We start from the raw sequence: 21008 nt of genomic DNA, 5'->3' as shown, positions 1-21008 counted from the left end.
GTGTGCTGTTTTATGTATTGGTAAAATACAATGTTTTGTCAGGAGAATAAAGGGAAATGCACACTGACTGTCACAGAGTGTAGAGTAAATTGGTATGTGTCAAAAAATACAATGCAGTGTGATAACATGGCTTTCAGTAGTTTGAAGATCTCTCTATCATGCAGAGTTCAGTAAGTGAAGCTTATTGCAGGTGTAAGCTAACATCACAAACTTTTCACTTTCCAGTCTCCTGCCTGTGGCATTGAACATTACTGCCATCACAATGTTTATAATCATCTCTATTTATAGTGTGCGGGATGAATGAAGGGACCTTAAGTTCAGTTGTTTCACTTTCTTCATGTTTTTATTTCACCAGGATGAGTTTCGGCGCTGGTTCCTGGCCAGGGTGCGAGTGATGCTGGCCCCGGGGAGTAACCCCTTCCACAGCCTGGAGACCCAGACCACCTCCCCCTGCTCCCCTTCCTCTCCTTCCTGCCCCTTCTCCTCCCCAGCCTCCCCCCCTCTAGCCAACGGACACACCACTCACCCCTCCGATGGCAGCCCTGCTCAGGAGCTCATCAGAAGATTTGCAGAATACCAGCCCACACAAGTAGGTGCCATTCTCCGCAATGTACTGTATTTACACACATACACATCAATGATGGCAACCATCAATCAGTAGGTTTCTACAGTTGACAGAATGGTTTTGATGTTTTATACTTCATATTTATGTTGTGATGGGAAAAAAACAAAGTCTTAAAGTAAACACAGGTTCAAAATTCTGAGAACACTTCTACTAAAGAAGTTAAAGAGAAAGTGGTCTCAAAGTTTTGGACCCTGGCCCATTACATAATACAGAATGCTGCCCTGGCGTTCCTCTTTCTGTCGTAGACCGAGACACATGCCATCCTATGACTTGCTGTTCTTGTGGCTACTCTACATTGACCACATGCTTTCCATTACCAAGCAGTAAACCTAACTCTACTTGGTTTACAATTGCTTAATTACTATGCAATTACCTCCACTGAAATATTTACACTGACATAATTGAATGGGAAATTGCACTTTCTCTAATTACTTTTCTTATTAGTTTTCCTTTTAAATTTGCTTTGAATTGTATTGACAACATTGCTGAAAACATACATCAAAAGAAAATCATTCCTTCTGCCCCTCTCATCTCTGCATCCCTCAGATTCGCTATTTTACCTTCCATAGCACAACGTATTATTGGAATGACGAGCTGCAGAACTTTCAAGATTTAAGGTAAGAATTCTTTAATCACAGCAGAGGGAACAATATAAAGATGAAACAGCTGTATAAATAGTTTGACTTGCATTATTAGCACTGTTATGTGTGATTGAAAGTGTCCACTTTTTCTTGTACTTTGACCAACTTTTCTTGCCACAGTGGCCTGGAGGATTTACAGATCAGCTGCTCCGCCCTCCACTCGGAGCACAGTGCAGGCCTGACCAGGAACCAGCAGGAGTACAGGTAACTACCTGAGGGATTGGTTAGGCCAGATATAAATGCAGGAACTCCCCAGATATGAGAATTTAAATGGTACACAGCCCAGTGGATTCTGCTAATTCAGATGTGGGTGACATTTGGTTAAGCAGTTTTACGCACATGTAGTAGTTATTTACCTTCGCTGACCAGCATCATACTGACTGTCAAGAAAAGAAAAGAAAATGGGTAGTATCGCACTTTCTGAGTGAAATTGAAGAAGAAAAAAAAGTGTAAATAACTAGAATTAAGTTAATGCTCTTCAATGGATTTTGGCAAAAAGCATCTTTTACATAAGTCATTTTGTCAGAGACATTGTTATGGAGACAAATCAGAACACTTGACCCAATGAATGTCTCTCTCACCACTTGTCAGGAGACTGTTCTTCGGAGTGAATGAAATTGCAGTGAAAGTGCCTTCTGTTTTCAAGCTGCTTATCAAAGAGGTAAGACCCAGTTGGCATTTTCTTTAACTCTTATTTGAAAACACCCTGTAAACTTGTGGCCTCAACTATTAATTACTACAATCAATGACATTTTATGTTAAATATTAATGATGAGTGTGTGTGGCATGTAGAATATATGGACAATGGAGAACAGACATGCATGTCTGACTGTATGCTGCTAATTGATACTAGCTTTGAAAAAATAACTGTATGAATGATACAATATGATAGTATGTGTCCTTAGTTGAATTATTTATTCAGTGATATCTTTTGCAGAAATGTGTTTTCACTTTTTTATAATGCACTTTCATGTAGGGCTGAAGTGACTGTTCTGTTCAAACAATAGTTTAAATTATTTTTTAATTATCAAAGATAAAAAGATTTATAAATCCAGTGCCATTTTAGATTTTTCTTAGTTTATGGTTATAAACTGAAAAAACAAGCTGAATGTCTCAGTCTGTCTTTATCTGTAATTCCAATCTTTAAACTGTCACTTTGGCATTTGCTGCACTAATCTTTCCCCTCTGTCTCCTCCTGCAGGTCCTCAACCCTTTCTACATCTTCCAGCTCTTCAGTGTGATCCTGTGGAGTGCCGATGAGTATTACTACTATGCTGTGGCCATCGTGTTCATGTCTGTTATATCCACAGCTACCTCTGTGTACACCATCAAAAAGGTGAGCGCCACAAACTGCTGAGATCCTTTAATAATCCAGATCTGTTTATCATACTGCAGATTCAAGGGAGAACCAGGTGAAATTGGAAGAGAAATTAGATCCATTTGCTGATTCTCATCTTCTTCAGACTTTAAACAATTAGCCCCTCATACTTCACAATTTGGATGCAATTGTTATTTAGATTTTCTAAAATGAATTTTTGATGATTTTATTTAATAATATTTAAAACAGCAAAAGCTATTGAGATATGATGGCCTGATTTCTAGAGGGGACTCAAATCTTTACTTAAGCACCAATAGGCCAAAATGTCAACTTCATACACCAGAAGTTTTGTAAAACAGTCTTTAAAACCCGGAATACGACTGCATGTGGAACGTGTTATTATTTTACTGATAATACCAACAAGATGCATCTTATCTGTCACATAATTGACATCAGTATAGTTTTGTCTTACATTGGCTTCCGCAAAAGTGTACCTCCACTGTATGAAACATTATATCTAGTACCAAACAGACTTAAATGCATATTACATTTACATATTACAAGCCTATTATACTGCTTTTATTGACTGCTCTGGTGCAACAAAGTTTGTAATGTGACGGCACCAGTGAGAGTCCATGTCAGAATGACTCGCTGCCCAACTCGTGTCTGATCCAGGGTTTTGAGAGTAGCATAAAGGCTCATATTCACACGGTCTGCTGCCCCTGGCTTCATAGCTCACAAACCCAGACAAAAACACCTTTGCATTAACAGAGGTGCTCATGGGAATAGAGAAGTTTTTCATCACTCTTTTTTTCTTTGTCTTTTCTTCTCCAGCAATACGTCATGCTTCACGATATGGTGGCAGCTCACAGTATTGTCCGTGTGTCTGTATGCCGAGCCAACAATGGTTTGTCAATTTTTTTTTTGTGTGTCCGTTTTTCATGAATGCCTCTATACATAAATTGTAATAGTAGCTTGTATCATGTATTATTCTATTCGGTTCCCAGCCTTTTTGAAGAGTGCTTTTACAAACCTGACAGTTGGCATTTTTCTGCTTCTGTGCTGGACCAGACTCAGTCGCACAGTCACTCTCCTTTGGCTGTCCTCCAGATGGCTACTATTTGGGGAGACCGCAGAGTCAGAGTGTGTGTATGTGAGAGTGGGTTTATCACAATGAAAAGCACTCTTTAATTGTTTCGCACGTGCCTTTATATAGCTACATGCATTTTAAAATGGGTGATAGCGTCTGCAGAGGTGATGCATACGCCTTGACAGTTTCATCAGGTATCTTATCAGCTTATTAAGATTACCTCCATGAGTTGGACAAAGAAGAATATTTAACTCATAGTCTGAATCTGTCAGAAGTATTGCTGAGTTGGTACACCAACATTTTTCTTTATGCATCCATTCATTGCCCTGGCCCCTGCTTGTGATGCCTTTTTCCTACTGTTGCCTCAGGGGGCTGAGTAATGAGATATGTGCTGAACAAGACTCTTGGACTCTGACACAAAATATCTCCTTTCTCACTCCTCCACCCCCCAGATCCACCATCTGCTTCTGCTGGATCCTTTATACACTTTAGCCACACTCACAAGTGTCTCTCCTATATATTTTTACCCACTTTGCTCTCCACCTGTGTATCAAATGCACACATTTACCTTCTCTACTCCTCCATTGTACCCTCCTACCTGGCAGATATCGAAGAGATTCTGTCTACTGATCTGGTGCCTGGTGATGTGATGGTCATTCCCAGCAATGGGACCATCATGCCATGTGATGCCGTGTTGATCAGCGGCACCTGCATCGTCAATGAAAGCATGCTCACAGGTTAGAGGACATATCTGAAAATCTAAAGTCTGATAACTTTGGAATGAGATTTGTTGGAATAGATTATATATTTGTCGATAAATTTAACAAAAAACTACAGGAGACTCCAAAACAAAAACAAAAAATCCTTTTTAAGTGAACCCCCTAGAAGCCAGTCTTGATATAGGTCTACTGTCCGTCAGGTGAGAGCGTTCCTGTGACAAAGACCAACCTCCCAAACCCAGGGCCAGAAGAGATGAGGGGGGAGGCTGACAGTGCCTACAACACAGAGGACCATAAGAGACACACACTCTTCTGTGGCACCCATGTCATCCAGACCCGCTTCTACACTGGTGAAATGGTCAAGGCTGTGGTGGTCCGCACAGGTAGGTGTGTTATTAAATGTGTTTTGATGTGAAGATGTTGTGTTAATTTGTTGTTAATGTCTTTGATGCTATATGTATAAAAACTGGTACATTGTGAGTGAGTTTGAAGGAATCCAACTCACTTTATGGGAAAAGCATCTCTGATGTAATCTTTAGACTTTAGTTCAGAGGCTTTATTCATAGAGTGAAGCGGTACTCAATTGAGTTACCTGATACATATAGTCTATATATATAGCACTAAGGCTGCTCAGTACGAGAGCATTACATTTTATTAACAGGAACAACCACCCCCCCATTAATGTAAAAGTGTCACTGTTGCTTAGAGTTGCTGGGAATTTCCCCAAAAATCAGTCCTATAAGTTACGACTCCATGCTCGGACATTTTAGGCAAAGTTAGGAGCTTTCTGAGAGCGTTCTCACAGAATTTGTCAAACTCCTGATTCCAGTATTAAAAGCAGGTTCCACTTATAAAAGACTTGTCCTCTTCTTCCTCTCAGGTTTCAGCACAGCCAAAGGACAGCTGGTGCGCTCCATCCTGTATCCCAAACCCACCGACTTCAAGCTTTACCGTGATGCCTACCTCTTCCTGTTGTGTCTGGTGGCTGTAGCTGGAATTGGCTTTATCTACTCTATTGTCCTCAGCATCATAAACAAGGTAATGTATGAGGTGACAAGCACATTAAACAAATGCAGTGTAAAACAGGGTGAGAATGAGAGTGCAACTGTAAGAAAACCAAATCTTAAATTATACTATGGAATATAATTAACTGTTAAAGGCTTCAGATTACACTCGAGGCTTTTGGTTGGATTATCACATTTCTTTGGATTTAATGTCAACATTAATAATCAGAGATGAAACGTATCCAAGAGAAACCTTGTGTTTCACACTGTTCAGGCATTAAGTCATTTTCTGCAGCTTATGTTTGGAAATGTCACATATTTGACTCCAAAACCAGGATTTTAGCCAATGAATGGGAGTGAACTGTGAATCTCTACCTGATTTTTACCTTGAGAGGTGATAATCAAAGACATGGGGATAATCAGACATGAAGAAGTTTAATGACTTTCTCTTTTTGCCTGCTCTAGGTGCCAGCTAAGACCATCATCATTGAGTCCCTAGACATCATTACCATCACTGTGCCACCGGCGCTGCCAGCTGCCATGACTGCTGGAATTGTGTATGCCCAGCGACGCCTGAAACAAATTGGCATTTTCTGCATCAGCCCACAGAGGATCAACATCTGTGGGCAAATCAATCTGGTCTGCTTCGACAAGGTGAGCATGAGAAGTTGTATGACTGCTGTGTTTTCGCAGTTGTTTAAATGAATGACCTTTTATTCCTTATGACAGCAAGAAATTGCACATCTGTTGATAAACAAAATATACACAAATGCACAATACATATAGATTAACCAAGGATTTGGAGCGATATTTTTGATGTTTATATTTGGTAGATATATCGTGCCATATGAAATAAATTAACTAAAACTGTTATTGTTGCTCAGATGAATTCCACCTGTGACTGGTTGTGTGGTACTGCACAGCTCATCAATTCTGCTTCATTTCTTCTTATAGACTGGAACTCTAACGGAAGATGGATTAGACCTGTGGGGTGTCCAGAGAGTTGAGAATGGCAGGTAAGCTGACCTGTACTCTTAATTAAGCGAACATGAAACTACCACTGTTTCATTACAATTCAGGCTGCATTGCTGAATTGCACCTACCACTCCTGCCCGTCCAGTTTCCACCTGTCGGAGGAAAATGCCTACAAGGAGAATCTTGTCAAGTCCCAGTTTGTGGCTTGCATGGCCACCTGCCACTCCCTCACAAAAATAGAGGGCCAGCTGTCCGGGGACCCACTGGACCTCAAAATGTTTGAGGCTACTGGCTGGGTGAGTTGTTTTGTGTCTATCCATGAACTTAAAGTTGGTGAGGGAAGGACTGTGGGAATGTGATAAGGCCAGACCACCCTGAATAAAATATATGGGGACCAACAGCCATTGCTAATTTTACGTGTAGGCTACCTGTGTGTGATAGACAGAAGAAGATATTATTTTAACAAATATTTTGACCCATTCTTGTTTGTTTTTTTACTACATTTTTCTGATCACATTTTTTTCTTTGTCTACCCAGATCCTGGAGGAGGCCACTGAGGAGGAAACCTCGCTCCACAACCGTATCATGCCCACTGTAGTTCGACCCCCAAAGCAGCTGTTGCCTCAAGAGCCTGCAATGTCACAAGAACAAGACATGGTATGTGCAGCAACCCAAATATTCCTTAAGTTAGAACTCTTGGAGAGATGGTGAAATCATATTGATCTGTTAATTTAAAGATTGTAATGAACGTGAAATTGATTCAAATCTAATTTTATAGTTAAGTATCAGAGGAGTGAGGTTGAGGAGATTTACATTTTATGACTTGTTTTATTTTATCGGCTAATTCAATTTGATTAAAGCTTAAATTCACAGTATATGGGCTATCATGCAACATATCGACACTATCATTTCAGTATACAGTAGCAACAACAATTATGTTGTGCTTTTACCAACATACCTCTCTGTTCTTTTTCTCTTTCTAGGAACTCTATGAGCTCTCGGTAAGAAATCTGCTTCCTCTTTGAAAGTGTAGTTTTGAATCTCATCTTGAACAACACAGATCTCTGAAAAAAACTAGAATATTGAGAATTAACAGTTTGTATTGTCATGATAGTAATGTTTCAATTCTATGTCAATTAAATGAGCATTATATATGACATACATATAGATTTTTTTCAGTTTCCCATTTTCTCCAATACGCACAATACGCTTTCACACATTCTCTACTCCCTGCCTTGTTCCGTTTGCACTGTCAGCCTGATGCGGAACTGAGTCAGCAATTGTGTGTGTGTGTGTGTGTGTGTGTGTGTGTGTGTGTGTGTGTGTGTGTGTGTGTGTGTGTGTGTGTGTGTGTGTGTGTGTGTGTGTGTGTGTGTGTGTGTGTGTGTGTGTGTGTGTGCGTGCAGTCTGTGTATGAGATCGGTATTGTGCGCCAGTTTCCTTTTTCATCAGCTCTCCAGAGAATGACTGTGGTAGCTCGTCTGCTGGGGGAGAAACGTATGGATGCCTACACAAAGGGGGCGCCAGAGGTGGTGGCTGGTCTCTGCAAGAGAGACACAGGTGAGGTGTGCACGGTCTGCTGTGGAAATGTAGGAAATGCTTTACATTTTTATTTTATGTTTTAAGGCTTTTAGCACATACAGTACACTACCTGTACAATGATGGAAAATGAATTAAATGAAAATCAGTTGCATCACAAAAGCCTCATAACTTTGTTTTCTTTTCTTGCTTTTATGCCTCTCTGACTTTATGTATCTCTCTGCTGTCTCTTTCTCTCTTTGCAGTGCCAGATAACTTTGCAGAGGTTTTAGAAGGCTACACAATGCAGGGTTTCAGGGTCATTGCTCTGGCACACCGTCGATTGGAATCCAAACTTACCTGGCACAAAGTTCAGAATGTTAACAGGTAACCTTTACTATTAAATATGGTTTGAATGTTATAACCTATTGTGTGTACTGTCCATGTTGATCCCTTCATGGCCACAATTTAACATCATCCAATGGCAACTGCCAAAATGACAGTCCACCATGTCTCAAACTGGAGATAAGAACGTGAGATAAGCAGCACAAATGGAAAGAAATTATTTAATTCTATCTTGTCAACAGGGAACAAAATTTCAATGAAATATGTACAACATCTAGGTGGAATCCATGAAGAGCTGAGAGTGCTCAGTGAGTTAAATAAAAAGGTCCTGAACGGGTCCCTTTGTCAAGCAAAATCTGTAGTGTTAATATCAGTAATGATTTATTGAGAGCAGTACTAAACACGTTTTGGGATTCTAAGTACTAAAGTGTTTGTGTCTTCATTTAAAACAGGGATCACATAGAGACGAACATGGATTTCCTGGGTCTGATCATCATGCAGAACAAGCTGAAGGCAGAAACTCCAGGTGTTCTGCAGGACCTGTACCAAGCCAACATCCGCACAGTCATGGTTACTGGTGAGCGCACACACACACTGCACATAAAAACATTCACACCCACACAACCTTAAACTGTGCATCATAAAAGTCTTAAATGTGAAAATAAGCTTGCAAAAACCACATACTATAAATAAAGATGAATGAGGCAGGCTCAAGGACCGAACATAGAATACAAATACACACAATCATTACATTACTCCCTGTAGCTGGTTAAACCTCTTGAGTTGCTTTCACACAAGCAGCACAGTAAATGCGATTATCCGTGGTTTTGACATTCCGTTTAGCCACTGGTATTTACTCAGCTGTACGCATAATCTCAACTCACAACATTTCTAGGCTGCACAGTGCAACACACAAACTCAAATGTCTACCAGACAATCCTCTGTTTGCCTTTGCTTTCCTTTTATTTTCCACTGTAAGCTTGCTGCAGACAAAATGACATCAAAGCAGAAATGTAATTTATAATTTATGCTTGATTGATGATCTACACACAGTAGATGCTATTTCTGTCTCAGGCTTTCTTTCTCTTACCAGTTTCTTGCAAAATCACTAAATGTCATCATCCCTTAAACTCATTTGATAGAGTGACCCCTTGTGGTAATAATGTGCCCCAGGACTATGGGCCTCTGTTTTCATTCACCATCCAACCATCAGTCACAGGCTGGTAAAATCTCCACTTGTGGGATAGGCAGAGAAGATAGTGAGGCAGAGAATGAAAAAAGTCTATTTATAAATCAGTTTACCCTTGTGGGTATTCTTTATTTAATCTCGATGGTTTGACCACATTCCAGGTGACAATATGCTGACAGCAATTTCAGTGGCTCGTGACTGTGGAATGATCCCACCCCAGGACATGGTCATCATTGCTGATGCCCATCCTCCCCATGACGGGCAGACCGCCAAGATCACCTGGAGATACGCTGACAAGCCGATAAAGACGTCTCGCCTGGAGGTGAAGCGATGCGACTGACTCTGACAAGAATACTTGTACAGACACATACATAAACAAACAGTAATTCTCCTTTCTTGATAGGAAGTGAACATCAGCCTAGAGGACGTGTGTCATGAGGATGAACCCAAAGCACAAGAACTGTACCACTTTGCAATGAATGGGAAATCATTCGCTATAATCTCGGAGCATTTCCCTGACATGCTTCAAAAGGTATGAGGTCTCTCTTCTATGAGCGTGGATATAACTCCTAACTGGTGCAGCTCCTACTGTTGTATTTGGAAAGTGCTGTTCTGATAATGTGTTCTGCCTCGTAGCTGGTGCTTCAAGGGACGGTGTTTGCCAGAATGGCCCCAGACCAGAAAACCGAGCTTATAGAGGCGTTGCAGGGTGTAGAGTGAGTATTTAAGTCAAACACGTGATGTAGCTGTTAAAAAAAGTACTTTGAGAAAGTTTTTTTTTTTTTTTTTTAAGTGCTTTTTGTTTTGAGACTGTTAGCTGTTGTCATTAATGGAAGAAATACTCTGTCAATAAAAGCTGTAGAAAAAATAGACATGTTCAAATTGAGCATGGAGTTACTGTTCTTTATCTCTTACATGCAGCTACTTTGTGGGGATGTGTGGAGATGGAGCTAATGATTGTGGGGTATGTAAACCACCATACAAATAAATGTTTGGTCTGACAATAACAGATTGAAATGGAAATTAACGTACTCTAGTCTGTACTTAAACTATCTGTCTCTTTCCTCACTCAGGCTCTGAAGAGGGCTCATGGTGGCATCTCTCTCTCAGAGCTTGAGGCCTCTGTAGCTTCTCCCTTCACATCCAGGACCCCCAACATCTCCTGTGTCCCCAGCCTCATCAGGTATTTCTGTCCTTCTTTTTAGATTCATTCCACACATTTAAATAAACAAATGCAGAAATAAAACTTGAAGGGAAGAGCTCCTCAAGTTCAACATGGGCAGAGAGTTGTTACTTGTGATTTTGTAGCATAGGCTGTTGTCATAGTGACTGTTTTATCATTGACTTTCCCTCATTTGGTGGAGTCTTTTTAGTATTTTGCTTTGAAGTGGATTAAACTTGCTTACTTTGTTGACTTTTGGGGTTGTGTGTTGCATTTAGAGATAACATGGTGGTTAATTGCTTTTACAGGGAGGGCCGCGCCGCTCTCATCACCTCCTTCTGTGTGTTCAAGTTCATGGCCCTCTACAGCATCATCCAGTACATCAGTGTCACCCTCCTCTATTCTGTACGTACTGCTGCCTCCACAATCTATATTAGCAGTTGAATTAAGAAGAAGTCTGAACTGTCTGTTGTCTTTGTTTTTTAGATCCTCAGTAACCTCGGAGACTTCCAGTTCCTCTTTATTGATATCGCCATAATCCTCCTTATTGTCTTTACCAGTAAGTAGAAGAGTAGTAACAATATAGACAAAAGCAATATGAATTACACCATGGTTATGTCTCACACATTTATTTGTTTTCTTAACCTGTGTCTTAACTTACTGTCCTTCTTCCTTTTCAGTGAGTCTCAATCCAGCGTGGAAAGAGCTTGTGCCGCGCCGGCCGCCATCAGGTCTGATCTCAGGGTCTCTGTTGTTCTCTGTGCTGACACAGATCCTCATCTGCTTGGGCTTCCAGACCTTAACATTCCTGTGGGTCCAGCAGCAGCCGTGGTACACCATCTGGACACCCCTCACAGAGTGAGTAACTGCTGTCATGACCAATGTACAAAATCAAATATTTTATCATTTGTGTCTGTTAAATTTGTGTTGCTGTATTTTTAATCAACACGTTTATATTGAATCAAACTTTGTCTTCACCCAGTGTCTGCAACCTGTCATCACACATTAACATGTCCGACCTCAACAACACACAAGTGGACGACCACAACATCCAAAACTTTGCGAACACCAGCCTCTTCTATGTCTCCTCCTTCCAGTATCTCATTGTTGCCATTGTTTTCTCGAAGGGCAAACCGTTCAGGCAGCCCAGCTACAAGAACTGTAAGAAACTTGAATAAATCTGTCCTTATATAGTTACATATACTTGTACTTTTCTATATTGTAAGTTTGTTTATGTGTATTTTTTCTCTCCGCAGGGCCTTTTGTGGTGTCTGTCCTGATTTTGTATTTTTTCCTACTGTTCATCATGTTCCACCCTGTGAAAACTATTGACACGTTTCTAGAGGTAAGAAAACATCATTCACAAAAGAAATGCACACCTTTATTCAGCTCTGGTGTACAAATTGTGTCTGGTTTTTATCATACCAAGCACCATATTTACTTTATACATGCCTTACTTAAGATGCAGACCCTAAAGCATTGGTAGTAACCACTGGCTGAGTTTTTAATGTCACAAGATTGATGGTCAACATTGGACTCTCTTTCTCTCTCTCTTTCTCTCTCTCTTTCTCTCTCTCTCTTTGTGCAGATTGTTTGTGTCCCTTTTGACTGGAGGGTAAAACTTTTCCTCATTATCATAGTCAATGCTGCTGTGTCTGTGGTGGTGGAGGTAAGACACACACATACTCACATGGTAACATTCAATGTTTTTCTCATGTTCAGTTTTTTCATGCTATGTGCTCATCTTTGTCTCACTTTGCTGGAGAGAAGGATTGATCTTGTGTTGTGATGTGAGAAGAATATTATGAATATTATTGTCTTAAACAAGAGACACTTATTGTTTGCAATTGTTAAAACTAGTGACTAATGTTAACATTTTTGGATGAAATGTATGCAGGTATTTGATATCCCTCAAAGCAGCGAACGCTTGTTTAATCTGTTGACAGACGGATTAAGAAAATAATTTATTATTGTACAACTGCATGGCAACGGATAGTTTATGCTGGCCTGTCCCAAACAGTGGAGCAGTATCACTCTGATCTCCTCTAGACAGCTGCCCTTGCATACACAAACTGCAGACACCCAAACTCCCAGAGAAACCTGCTTTCACCTCCACAATGAAATAAAAAAACAAACCAAAGTGATTTTGCACATAATCAAATATTTTTTGATATATTGAGATATCAGGATTAATGTAATGTCTCCTTACTAATTCTATTAATTGTCATTTTAACTTTGCATGTAATTATTAACACACAACTTAATGGAAGATTAATTGCAACACATGATTACTTAAACCTTTGACACAATGTGACAAAACCAGTGAAAAAACACAATAGCGCAATATGTGAAATCTAATTTCAAATCAAATCTCTGTAATTCTTTCCCCTGCCCACTGCGCTATTCCATAGACCTTCATCCTTGACCTCATCTTATGGAAGCTTGTGTTCAGCCGAGACAAACAGGGCAGCTTCAGCATCACTCCTGCCGCCCCTACACCACAGGTTGGGAAAATCTGACACCTTCTTCTCTAGCCCTTTCATTTTCCTCTTGTGTGGTGCTCCCTCTCACTGTCCCGACTTGTATCTCTAATACTACAGAGCACACCTTTCTATTTTAACCCCTAACCAAGACCTCAGTCTCATTCTGATTTTTCTTCTCCACCTCGTGTTGTCCTGATGGACACTCGGTTCAAGGCTTGATAATGGTTACAGTGGTACTTCACTCTGTTTCAGATTAGCTTTATGACATTGAGTTTACTTTATTACATTCATACTGAAGCTGTTTAACCTATTTACACTGAGATAAATGAGTCATCACCAGGAAGCCACTGGCTTGATGTTAAAGTGAATTAGTAATGCTCACTCAAAGTACCATACAACATTTCCTTTTAACAAGGTGGTTAACACCTTCATGCTCAGCATGTTACATGTGCTAGTGTAGTAACATTCTGAATAGGGAAGCAACAAGAGAGCACTCTCCACTATCCAACCAGTCCAGTCATGATATGCTAGTTATCTGTTAGATAAACATCTAAGGTCTTTACATACATGAGTATATATTTAGTTTCTAAATGTGGCATGAAAAACTTTGGGCACCCCTGGTCTAAGTTTCTATTGCAGTGACTAAAAGATTCGCCGATTTCCAAAAAGTATAAAGATCAATTTAATATTTCACTACTATTTCCCTAATCAGAACATTTTGGGCACCCTGCATGGTAGGTCCTTAGTAACCCCTCCAGCTTGTAAATGCTTTTTATGCCTACAGACCAGTGACAGCTTGGGTCAGAGGTGTTATCTTTTCAGGTTGGCGCCCCAAAAAAGACACAACGCGTGTTGAGCACAGAGATAAACGACAAGAGATAAATAAACAGTTTTATTCTACTGTTAATTGTTCAAAGTTTATTTTTTAATTCATTACGACTTTAAGCTTCTGCACTAGACTGGAGCAACAAACCCTGAAATTGAAATTGTCTTTGAGCTTAAATGTTATGGGGTGCCCAAACTGAAGCATTCTGTTTGCTGCACTTGTCGCTTACGAACCTTTAGCTAAGTCTGTCAGTCAACAGTTACAGTGGTTCCTAACAGGTATAGTATGTTTAAAAACTTAAAGCCGGCTACTTTTGAATGTTAGTAATATATTTTCATCTGTTGAGATCTCCTGTGGAATCCTTTGTTCTATCTGTGACTCAATGAGCTTGTTTTTAAGGAGAAGGCTCGCTCTTAAACTTTCCACAGGCAACTCCTTTAACTATCATGCAGAATTTAGTTTTGAACGACTTGCATGCATGTGCACCTGCTGCAAATGGTAAAGAAATGTGCCTGTGTATCGAGCAAATGTCTCCTCTCCAGTTTTGTTTTGCATGCAACAGCTAAAGATGCATGTCACTGTCTGATTTGTTAATTTAAGTTTTTTTAAATCTGAACAAAGCAGGAAACCAGTTCATGGAACATTTCATCCTTCCCTTATTTCCAATCTCTGTTTTTTTTTTTTTTTATATTTATTTGTTTATTTTTGGGGTTGTGGTATTTTCAGAGGGGCATTGACCTGCAGGCGTACAAGTGTCTGTCCTGGCTGTGCTGCCCACGCAAGATGCCCAAGGCCCGCTACATGCATCTGGCCCAGGAGCTGAGTGTGGACCCTGACTGGCCTCCAAAGCCAACCACCACCACAGAAGCCAAACCCCGCCCTGAAAATGGCTCCACTTATCAATTCATGATCAACTCCTAGCACCCCCCCACAATGCCTCCAGCCATCCTTTCATACAGTAGACATTTTTAAAGGTGTGCTTAGTGAAAGCACATTCTATAGGATGATTGCTTGTCATCACCATTCAGAGACTTGCCTCCAACACTGTAGTTCCATAGACACTACTGCAAAAACCACAGAATTACACAGATGGTGGGGTCCATGCATCTCGAACGAGGTCTCAGACTCTCAGGTCTCTCTTGCTTTAAATGTCCTTAAACGTCTGTACGTCAAAGTTGATTCCCTTCCCTTGTTGCGATGTCTGTTCACCAAAGCTGAGCAGCAACCCCAATTCAAAATCACAAGTCAACCTAATAAATGTCTCTCGTCTTTGTGTAGAGCTAAAGACCCACTCCACTTCAGAGATAGCTTCTGACAAATTTGTGCTAGTAAATTATTTCAACACTCCCACTGTTAAAAATAACTAGGTGTTCACATTTCATTTGCAACCACATTATTAGAAAACCCATTTAGACTTAAAGGTTCAATGTGTAGAATTAAGTGACATCTAGTGGTGAAGTTGCATGTTGCAGCTGAACACCCCTCACCTCACCCTCCCCTTCCAAACACAAAAAGAGAACCTGTGGTAGCTTCCAGTTGTCATAAATACTCAAAAGGTGTTAATCTGTCCGTTCTGGGCTACAGTAAAAACATGGCGGCCTCCATAGAGAGGACCCGCTTCTGATGTAAATATAAAGTATTTAGTCCTCAAGTACGACCAACTCTGACTGAACTTGCAACTAAGAGGATTGGCTCATATAGGAAGAGTGGCAGAGTTTGAGGTAGAGGACAGTAGTTCCGGTTTGAAATGGAGAGATTCTGATGTTGGAAGCCTGTAGTTGAACGTGGACTGAGTAATAGATAGATTAGGTGTCTGCACTGACCAACTCAATATGATGTGATCTTACAGTTTTTAAAACAAACTGCAAAATGTCCAATATGTTTTTGTTTTTCCCAGCAGCCATCACTTCATTTTAGGACTTAAACCCAGTCTGACCTGGTATGGGTGCTGCTGGCTCTGATTGCTACTATGTAGTGGTCTTAAACATCTAATGTACATAATAGACTCGTTTCAATGAGTCATTTTGTGATAACCAAACAGTTTTTAATCTCACCCTGTGATGAATGAACCACAAGATCAAGCACGACGAGTTGTAGGAATTTGAGAATGATGGACAGCTGTGGTCTCTTAAATTGCACAGCCCAACCAGAAGTTCATGATCCCATTTAATAATAAACACAAATATATAACTATCAAAGTGGTTGATCGTACAAGTCTGGAAAAGTATAAGGATGAGTTTGATTTGGAAACTGCACAATATGTCTGAAAATATTACAATGTATTTATAGACCTGCTGTCCTCAGCCACATTGTAACATGGCCTATATCAATCATACTGTTTGTGAAAATGCAAAAAAGGTATTTGAAGTGGCCACACATTATACATCACAGAAAGTACAAAACAGTGAAAGTGAACGGAGAGTCAGGATTGTAAAAAATGACCTAAGAACAGTGAGGCAGACAGACACAAACAGATGTGCTCATCCACTCTCAACCACAGGCTGGGACCTGTGACAGGCTCTCCATTATTTTTGTCAGAGATTACCTGACAAAACCTGGTTACCTGTTTTTTTCAAAAAATTAATCTTCGCTTTTTAGTTTTGCTAGCATAGTGAATCAACTGATTGTTTCAGACTGGAATATCTCATATACTGTCATGAACTCCAACATGGATGTTCTTTTCTGTAGCTCCTCATTAAACATTTCATGTCACCAAAATGTCAATAACACTAGAACATAACAGGTTACCTCTTAAGCTTATGATTCAATTATCAACATTAGCTGAACTTTGATATTCCAACACAGCATGCTAACATACTAAATGTTTTACATCCATCAAAATCTGTTATCAAGGGTGTCAGGAACTTTGCACCCTTGCAAGCTGCTAGTGTGGCTATAAACCGTTAATCCAATGTTTTTGTGTCTGAACCATGTCCTGTCAGCGTCTCGTCACGTCGGACATGAAACTAAAAGTACATCAACACCTGCATGAAGCCACCTCCGTATGTGTCATGTTCTGAGGACCTGAAAGACTAGACGGTTGCAATACTAGAACTATTACTACAAATATACAGCATTACTGTAGAAGACACATTTACATCAACACGTCTGTATTTTAAAAAGAAATTCCACACGAGAGGCAGCATGAATCTGTCTGGCTATCGTGCATGAGACCATATGAATCAAAGCATCCTGCATCTGCAAACTCCAGATTGGCTACAGAAAGCCAGTAGTCTTTTTTTTTAACACAATTTCTTCCTATGGAAGACTGAAAGTGTGATGGAGAATTAAGAAGAATTTTGCATCTTATCCTCTCGCTGCTCTTGATGCAATCAAAAGATCCGCGCAACAGCACAACCTGCATAAGACAGATGCAGATTACCATGCACAGTTGTATTCATGTATTACACAGGCTACCTGCATAGAGAGTTAAGGGCTATATTTATGTTCACTGCTATTTCTTGCTGCTCCCCATTATCTCCCCAAAATATAATGTACTCACACAGTCTGTAGACTTTGAGGGTAGCCGTAGAAGCTTGTAGTTTCCTCCTTTTGCAAAAAAATTTTTGGGAAAAATCAAAGTATTGAGAAAAAAGAAACGGTTTACACTTGAGTGGATTTGAAAACATTTTCTGCATTTTAACACTTTTTTAAAAGCAAATAAATCCTTTTTTAGCCATATTACATTAGAAACTCCTCATAAATCATTATGAACAGTCACTTAAGGAGAAAACTACAGACTTCTTAAAGTCACCAGAGATGTTTAAAAGTCAAAATGCTGATTTATGGTGGAGGATCACATGAGAAAATACTCAGCTGGTTCCTAATGTCAGTATAACTAATTGCAGGCTGTCTTTCATGAATTATATGTTCGATTCTCTTTTCAGAGTGTGACTCAGTGGCTATAAGAGACCATGTCTAACGAATGTCAAGGTGATACATTTTTGACTCCTCAGTGACCTGAAGCAAATTACTTCTCAAACGTTTGTGTTGTATGATATTTATATGGCACATAACATCATCTTTAGCTTATTGATCATCAATGAGTTTATTCAACAGTTGCAAAAGGTTTCTTCAATTTCAGTGATAACAAATGTCTGAAGTTCCTCAGTTGCTAAAAGCCATTGTCTATTGAGATGCATGTAATAATCCAAATGTATATGAAACATTTGACCCATAACATTTTTGTGACAAGCTCAAATGTGACATGTGACCATAGTTTCCATGGATACCTAGTTTATTTAATGAGGAAAGTATTTTGTTATAGTATTTTGTGGACAACTTGTCAATATGAGAGGGGTGTATAGTTGATAAAACTGGTAAGATGAATAGTATGATTGAAATGGACATTGTGGTGCCAATTTACAGAAGAATAGTCTAAATCTGTTATTTTGTTAAAAAGAGACAAACTTGCTGATGTGCTCAAACAAGGGCCACATTGGCTTCTATGCTTCTGAATATTCAGTGGTGTTTTTCTTTTTATCGTTGATTTCAGGATTTGATATTTTTCTCCATAGATTCCTACTGAGGCTAAAATTGAATGTTTTGTAAAGAACAAAATTGAATGCAATGCAATACTACCATTGTTGATTTTATTCCCAAAGACTTCATCACATCTATATAGATTATTTAAAAAAAAAAAGAGTTCAAAACAAAGATTTATTTAGCTTGTTCAGTTCTTTCAAATCTGATTTAACTGGGCAGAAATGGACTTTAAACAGTTATAATAATAATATTAGATGTCGGATTCTGTCTGTTTATATGAGATACATTTCTAGTGTGTGCATAAAAGTCAGAGAAGATTTAGATTTAAAAGTGTATGTTTTTGGATTATCAAAGGGCTGGTGTGTCTTTTACTGCTATTTTGGTACTGTGTGTTACAATCACTTGTTTGTCAACTTTTGATTTGTACTGTCTGTTGGATTTGTTTGTCGTGGACTTGCATTCGGCTGGATCTTCCTTATTTGGGCATGAATCCTGGGCATTTATTTCACAATGTTAACCAGATTTTGAGAAGTGTGATCAGTGTTTGATCTGTCTTGGGTAAATTATACTGCAGCAAATGTTGACTTTAAACTTTTTGATTAGAAAAATGTGTCTTTGCAAATTCTACTTCTTAGCTTTTCTTTTTTTTTTTTCTCTCTCTCTCTTTTATACAATTTTTTTCTTAAAACCAAGGATCTGACACAAGAAGGGAATAATTAATTTAATGTTGTATATTATCACCTCATTTCAGCAAATTTAAACATCTGACAATCTTGTTACTTTTATGTCCAATCATCCAATGTATGTGTTTGACTTTTATTTTGGTCTAGAACTTAAAAAAATAGTTTGCATCTGTGTAAATTTAATATGAAATTGGCAAAAGAGAATGTGCATTGCTGCTCAATATCAGCAGTCTATTGTAGAAGTGGTTATATTGCTGCTAGGGGCAAAATTATTCGGTATCAGCTGTGTCATGACTGTGCACCTTGAGTCAGATAATTCATCAATTTAATGATGGCAAAGTGTAAATACTATTGCTTTTCCTCTACGCTACAGTTTTGCCTTTTATTCTGACACAACTATGTCGAAGCAATTGATTTAATGCTGAGGCCTCTATGTGCTTATACAGGTACAACATATACCGACAGTCAGCATTGGCCTCTCACATGGTGTATTTTTTTAAAACCATCGAATGACTTTTAGATTGAGTCAGCCACTGAGTACATGAAGCCTCATTTTGATGTTGTTTCCTCAGGGAAATGTCTATTTCTGATAAATAGAAAAAATAAAAGTTGATACCCAAACTGAATGAAAATATACGTGTGGTAAAAACTTCTTACAGTCCATATGTATGTCAGCACTCTTTATTTGCAGTTCTGACACCTCAGCAGGAGGTTAATTTGGGTATATGTATTTTTGTTATTGGCGGAGATGTACATTTTTTGGATTTTTTTTTTACCTCATAATTTATTTTTTATTTATTTTCTTTTTTTTCCCTGAGGATTGTATTTCAGATTTATCTTGATTTCTTTCTTTTCAATAAATGTTTTGAAAACTATCTGCTGCATATTGTCATATTTCTATGCATTCTCACTATAAATGTGGGCTTTGGAGGATCCAGCCCCTGAATTGGGTTACATGTGGCTTTAGGGTACTGCAGTTCTCAATACTGTCAGTATAATACTTTAAAGTGCACAAATGTTTACATAAGCAGCTGTATACTGATCCCTTGACAGACCCTGCGTATCAGTCTGTTCATTCACACTTTGTCACTTGCACTTTGCCCATGACTTTATAATTACAGTTTATTCAAATTACATTCAGCTATGGGTATTTCTAATTTACATTAAAAATCAGATAGTCAGCTCTCAGGATGATGTCTACTGCGACTACTTCATGAGCACTTTCCATGGCTCTCTTAGGTTGCAGAGTTTGCTGAGGAAAATTAATCTCAGTTGGTGGTTTTCTTGTGTGACAGTTGAACTGGGGATGAAAAGAAACAGTCTTCATCTCGGACAAGATATTATTCCATCACAGAAATACTGTAAGGCTGCAACATTTGTATTTATAAATAATACATTTTATGTTTTTATGAAACAGTTGCATTGATTCCATACTGATACAATGTCAGAAGAGAAATACCAATTTTATTATTATTATTATTATTATAATGCAGTGATGAATAGCCACACATTTTGGCCCATTTTACTGATCCTATACATTTGGGATGGGCACACAAAACATGCTTTCAGGGTTTTGGAGTCACAGCTGATGAAGAACATTTTGGAGAGAAGCAAAAACAGAGGAGAGGCTGTTGAGACTTTTCAATTCTTTATTAGAGAGAGAACAAAACATAGTGTACATGGACGGGATATCAAAAGACAGAAGAGCCAGGAGGTTGTAACACTAAGATATTAAAAGAAGTATTTTCTTTTGGGTTTTTGTGATTAGATTTAGAAATTAATATATTGTTAGACCTCTTTAGAAAATTTGGGAAATTTGTTTTTTATATCTAAATTTACATCCATGGGTGAAAATCTAACAAAAGGATTGACAAGTTAATGATTTAGGAATATATATATTTATTTAAAATCCTCCAGATTCATCCACAATAAAACAAACTCAATG

At 38.9% G+C, this 21008-nt stretch overlaps 1 protein-coding gene across 2 annotated transcripts in view; it reads left to right on the top strand.

The window, feature by feature from the left end:
- Nucleotides 1-19938, top strand: part of atp13a3 (ATPase 13A3) — a 34402-nt gene extending 14464 nt beyond the window's left edge. For both annotated transcript variants that reach the window (XM_069521895.1, XM_020080930.2), the window contains exons 5-34: nt 356-589; nt 1172-1242; nt 1387-1470; nt 1858-1927; nt 2468-2602; nt 3419-3491; nt 4280-4411; nt 4594-4776; nt 5274-5431; nt 5863-6051; nt 6352-6413; nt 6518-6668; nt 6910-7029; nt 7356-7373; nt 7779-7932; nt 8157-8277; nt 8688-8812; nt 9586-9746; nt 9828-9956; nt 10061-10140; nt 10346-10388; nt 10498-10607; nt 10895-10991; nt 11073-11145; nt 11267-11444; nt 11569-11747; nt 11843-11931; nt 12175-12255; nt 12998-13090; nt 14622-19938. In XM_069521895.1, the coding sequence (XP_069377996.1) occupies nt 356-589; nt 1172-1242; nt 1387-1470; nt 1858-1927; nt 2468-2602; nt 3419-3491; nt 4280-4411; nt 4594-4776; nt 5274-5431; nt 5863-6051; nt 6352-6413; nt 6518-6668; nt 6910-7029; nt 7356-7373; nt 7779-7932; nt 8157-8277; nt 8688-8812; nt 9586-9746; nt 9828-9956; nt 10061-10140; nt 10346-10388; nt 10498-10607; nt 10895-10991; nt 11073-11145; nt 11267-11444; nt 11569-11747; nt 11843-11931; nt 12175-12255; nt 12998-13090; nt 14622-14816 (3588 nt within the window). In that variant the 3' untranslated portion in view covers nt 14817-19938. The remainder of the gene's footprint in view (nt 1-355; nt 590-1171; nt 1243-1386; nt 1471-1857; nt 1928-2467; nt 2603-3418; nt 3492-4279; nt 4412-4593; nt 4777-5273; nt 5432-5862; nt 6052-6351; nt 6414-6517; nt 6669-6909; nt 7030-7355; nt 7374-7778; nt 7933-8156; nt 8278-8687; nt 8813-9585; nt 9747-9827; nt 9957-10060; nt 10141-10345; nt 10389-10497; nt 10608-10894; nt 10992-11072; nt 11146-11266; nt 11445-11568; nt 11748-11842; nt 11932-12174; nt 12256-12997; nt 13091-14621) is intronic.
- The last annotated feature ends 1070 nt before the right edge of the window (nt 19939-21008 follow it).

Source organism: Paralichthys olivaceus, chromosome 3 (assembly GCF_024713975.1).
Source record: "Paralichthys olivaceus isolate ysfri-2021 chromosome 3, ASM2471397v2, whole genome shotgun sequence".
NCBI lineage: Eukaryota > Metazoa > Chordata > Actinopteri > Pleuronectiformes > Paralichthyidae > Paralichthys > Paralichthys olivaceus.
This window is presented reverse-complemented; position numbering and strand designations above follow the sequence as displayed.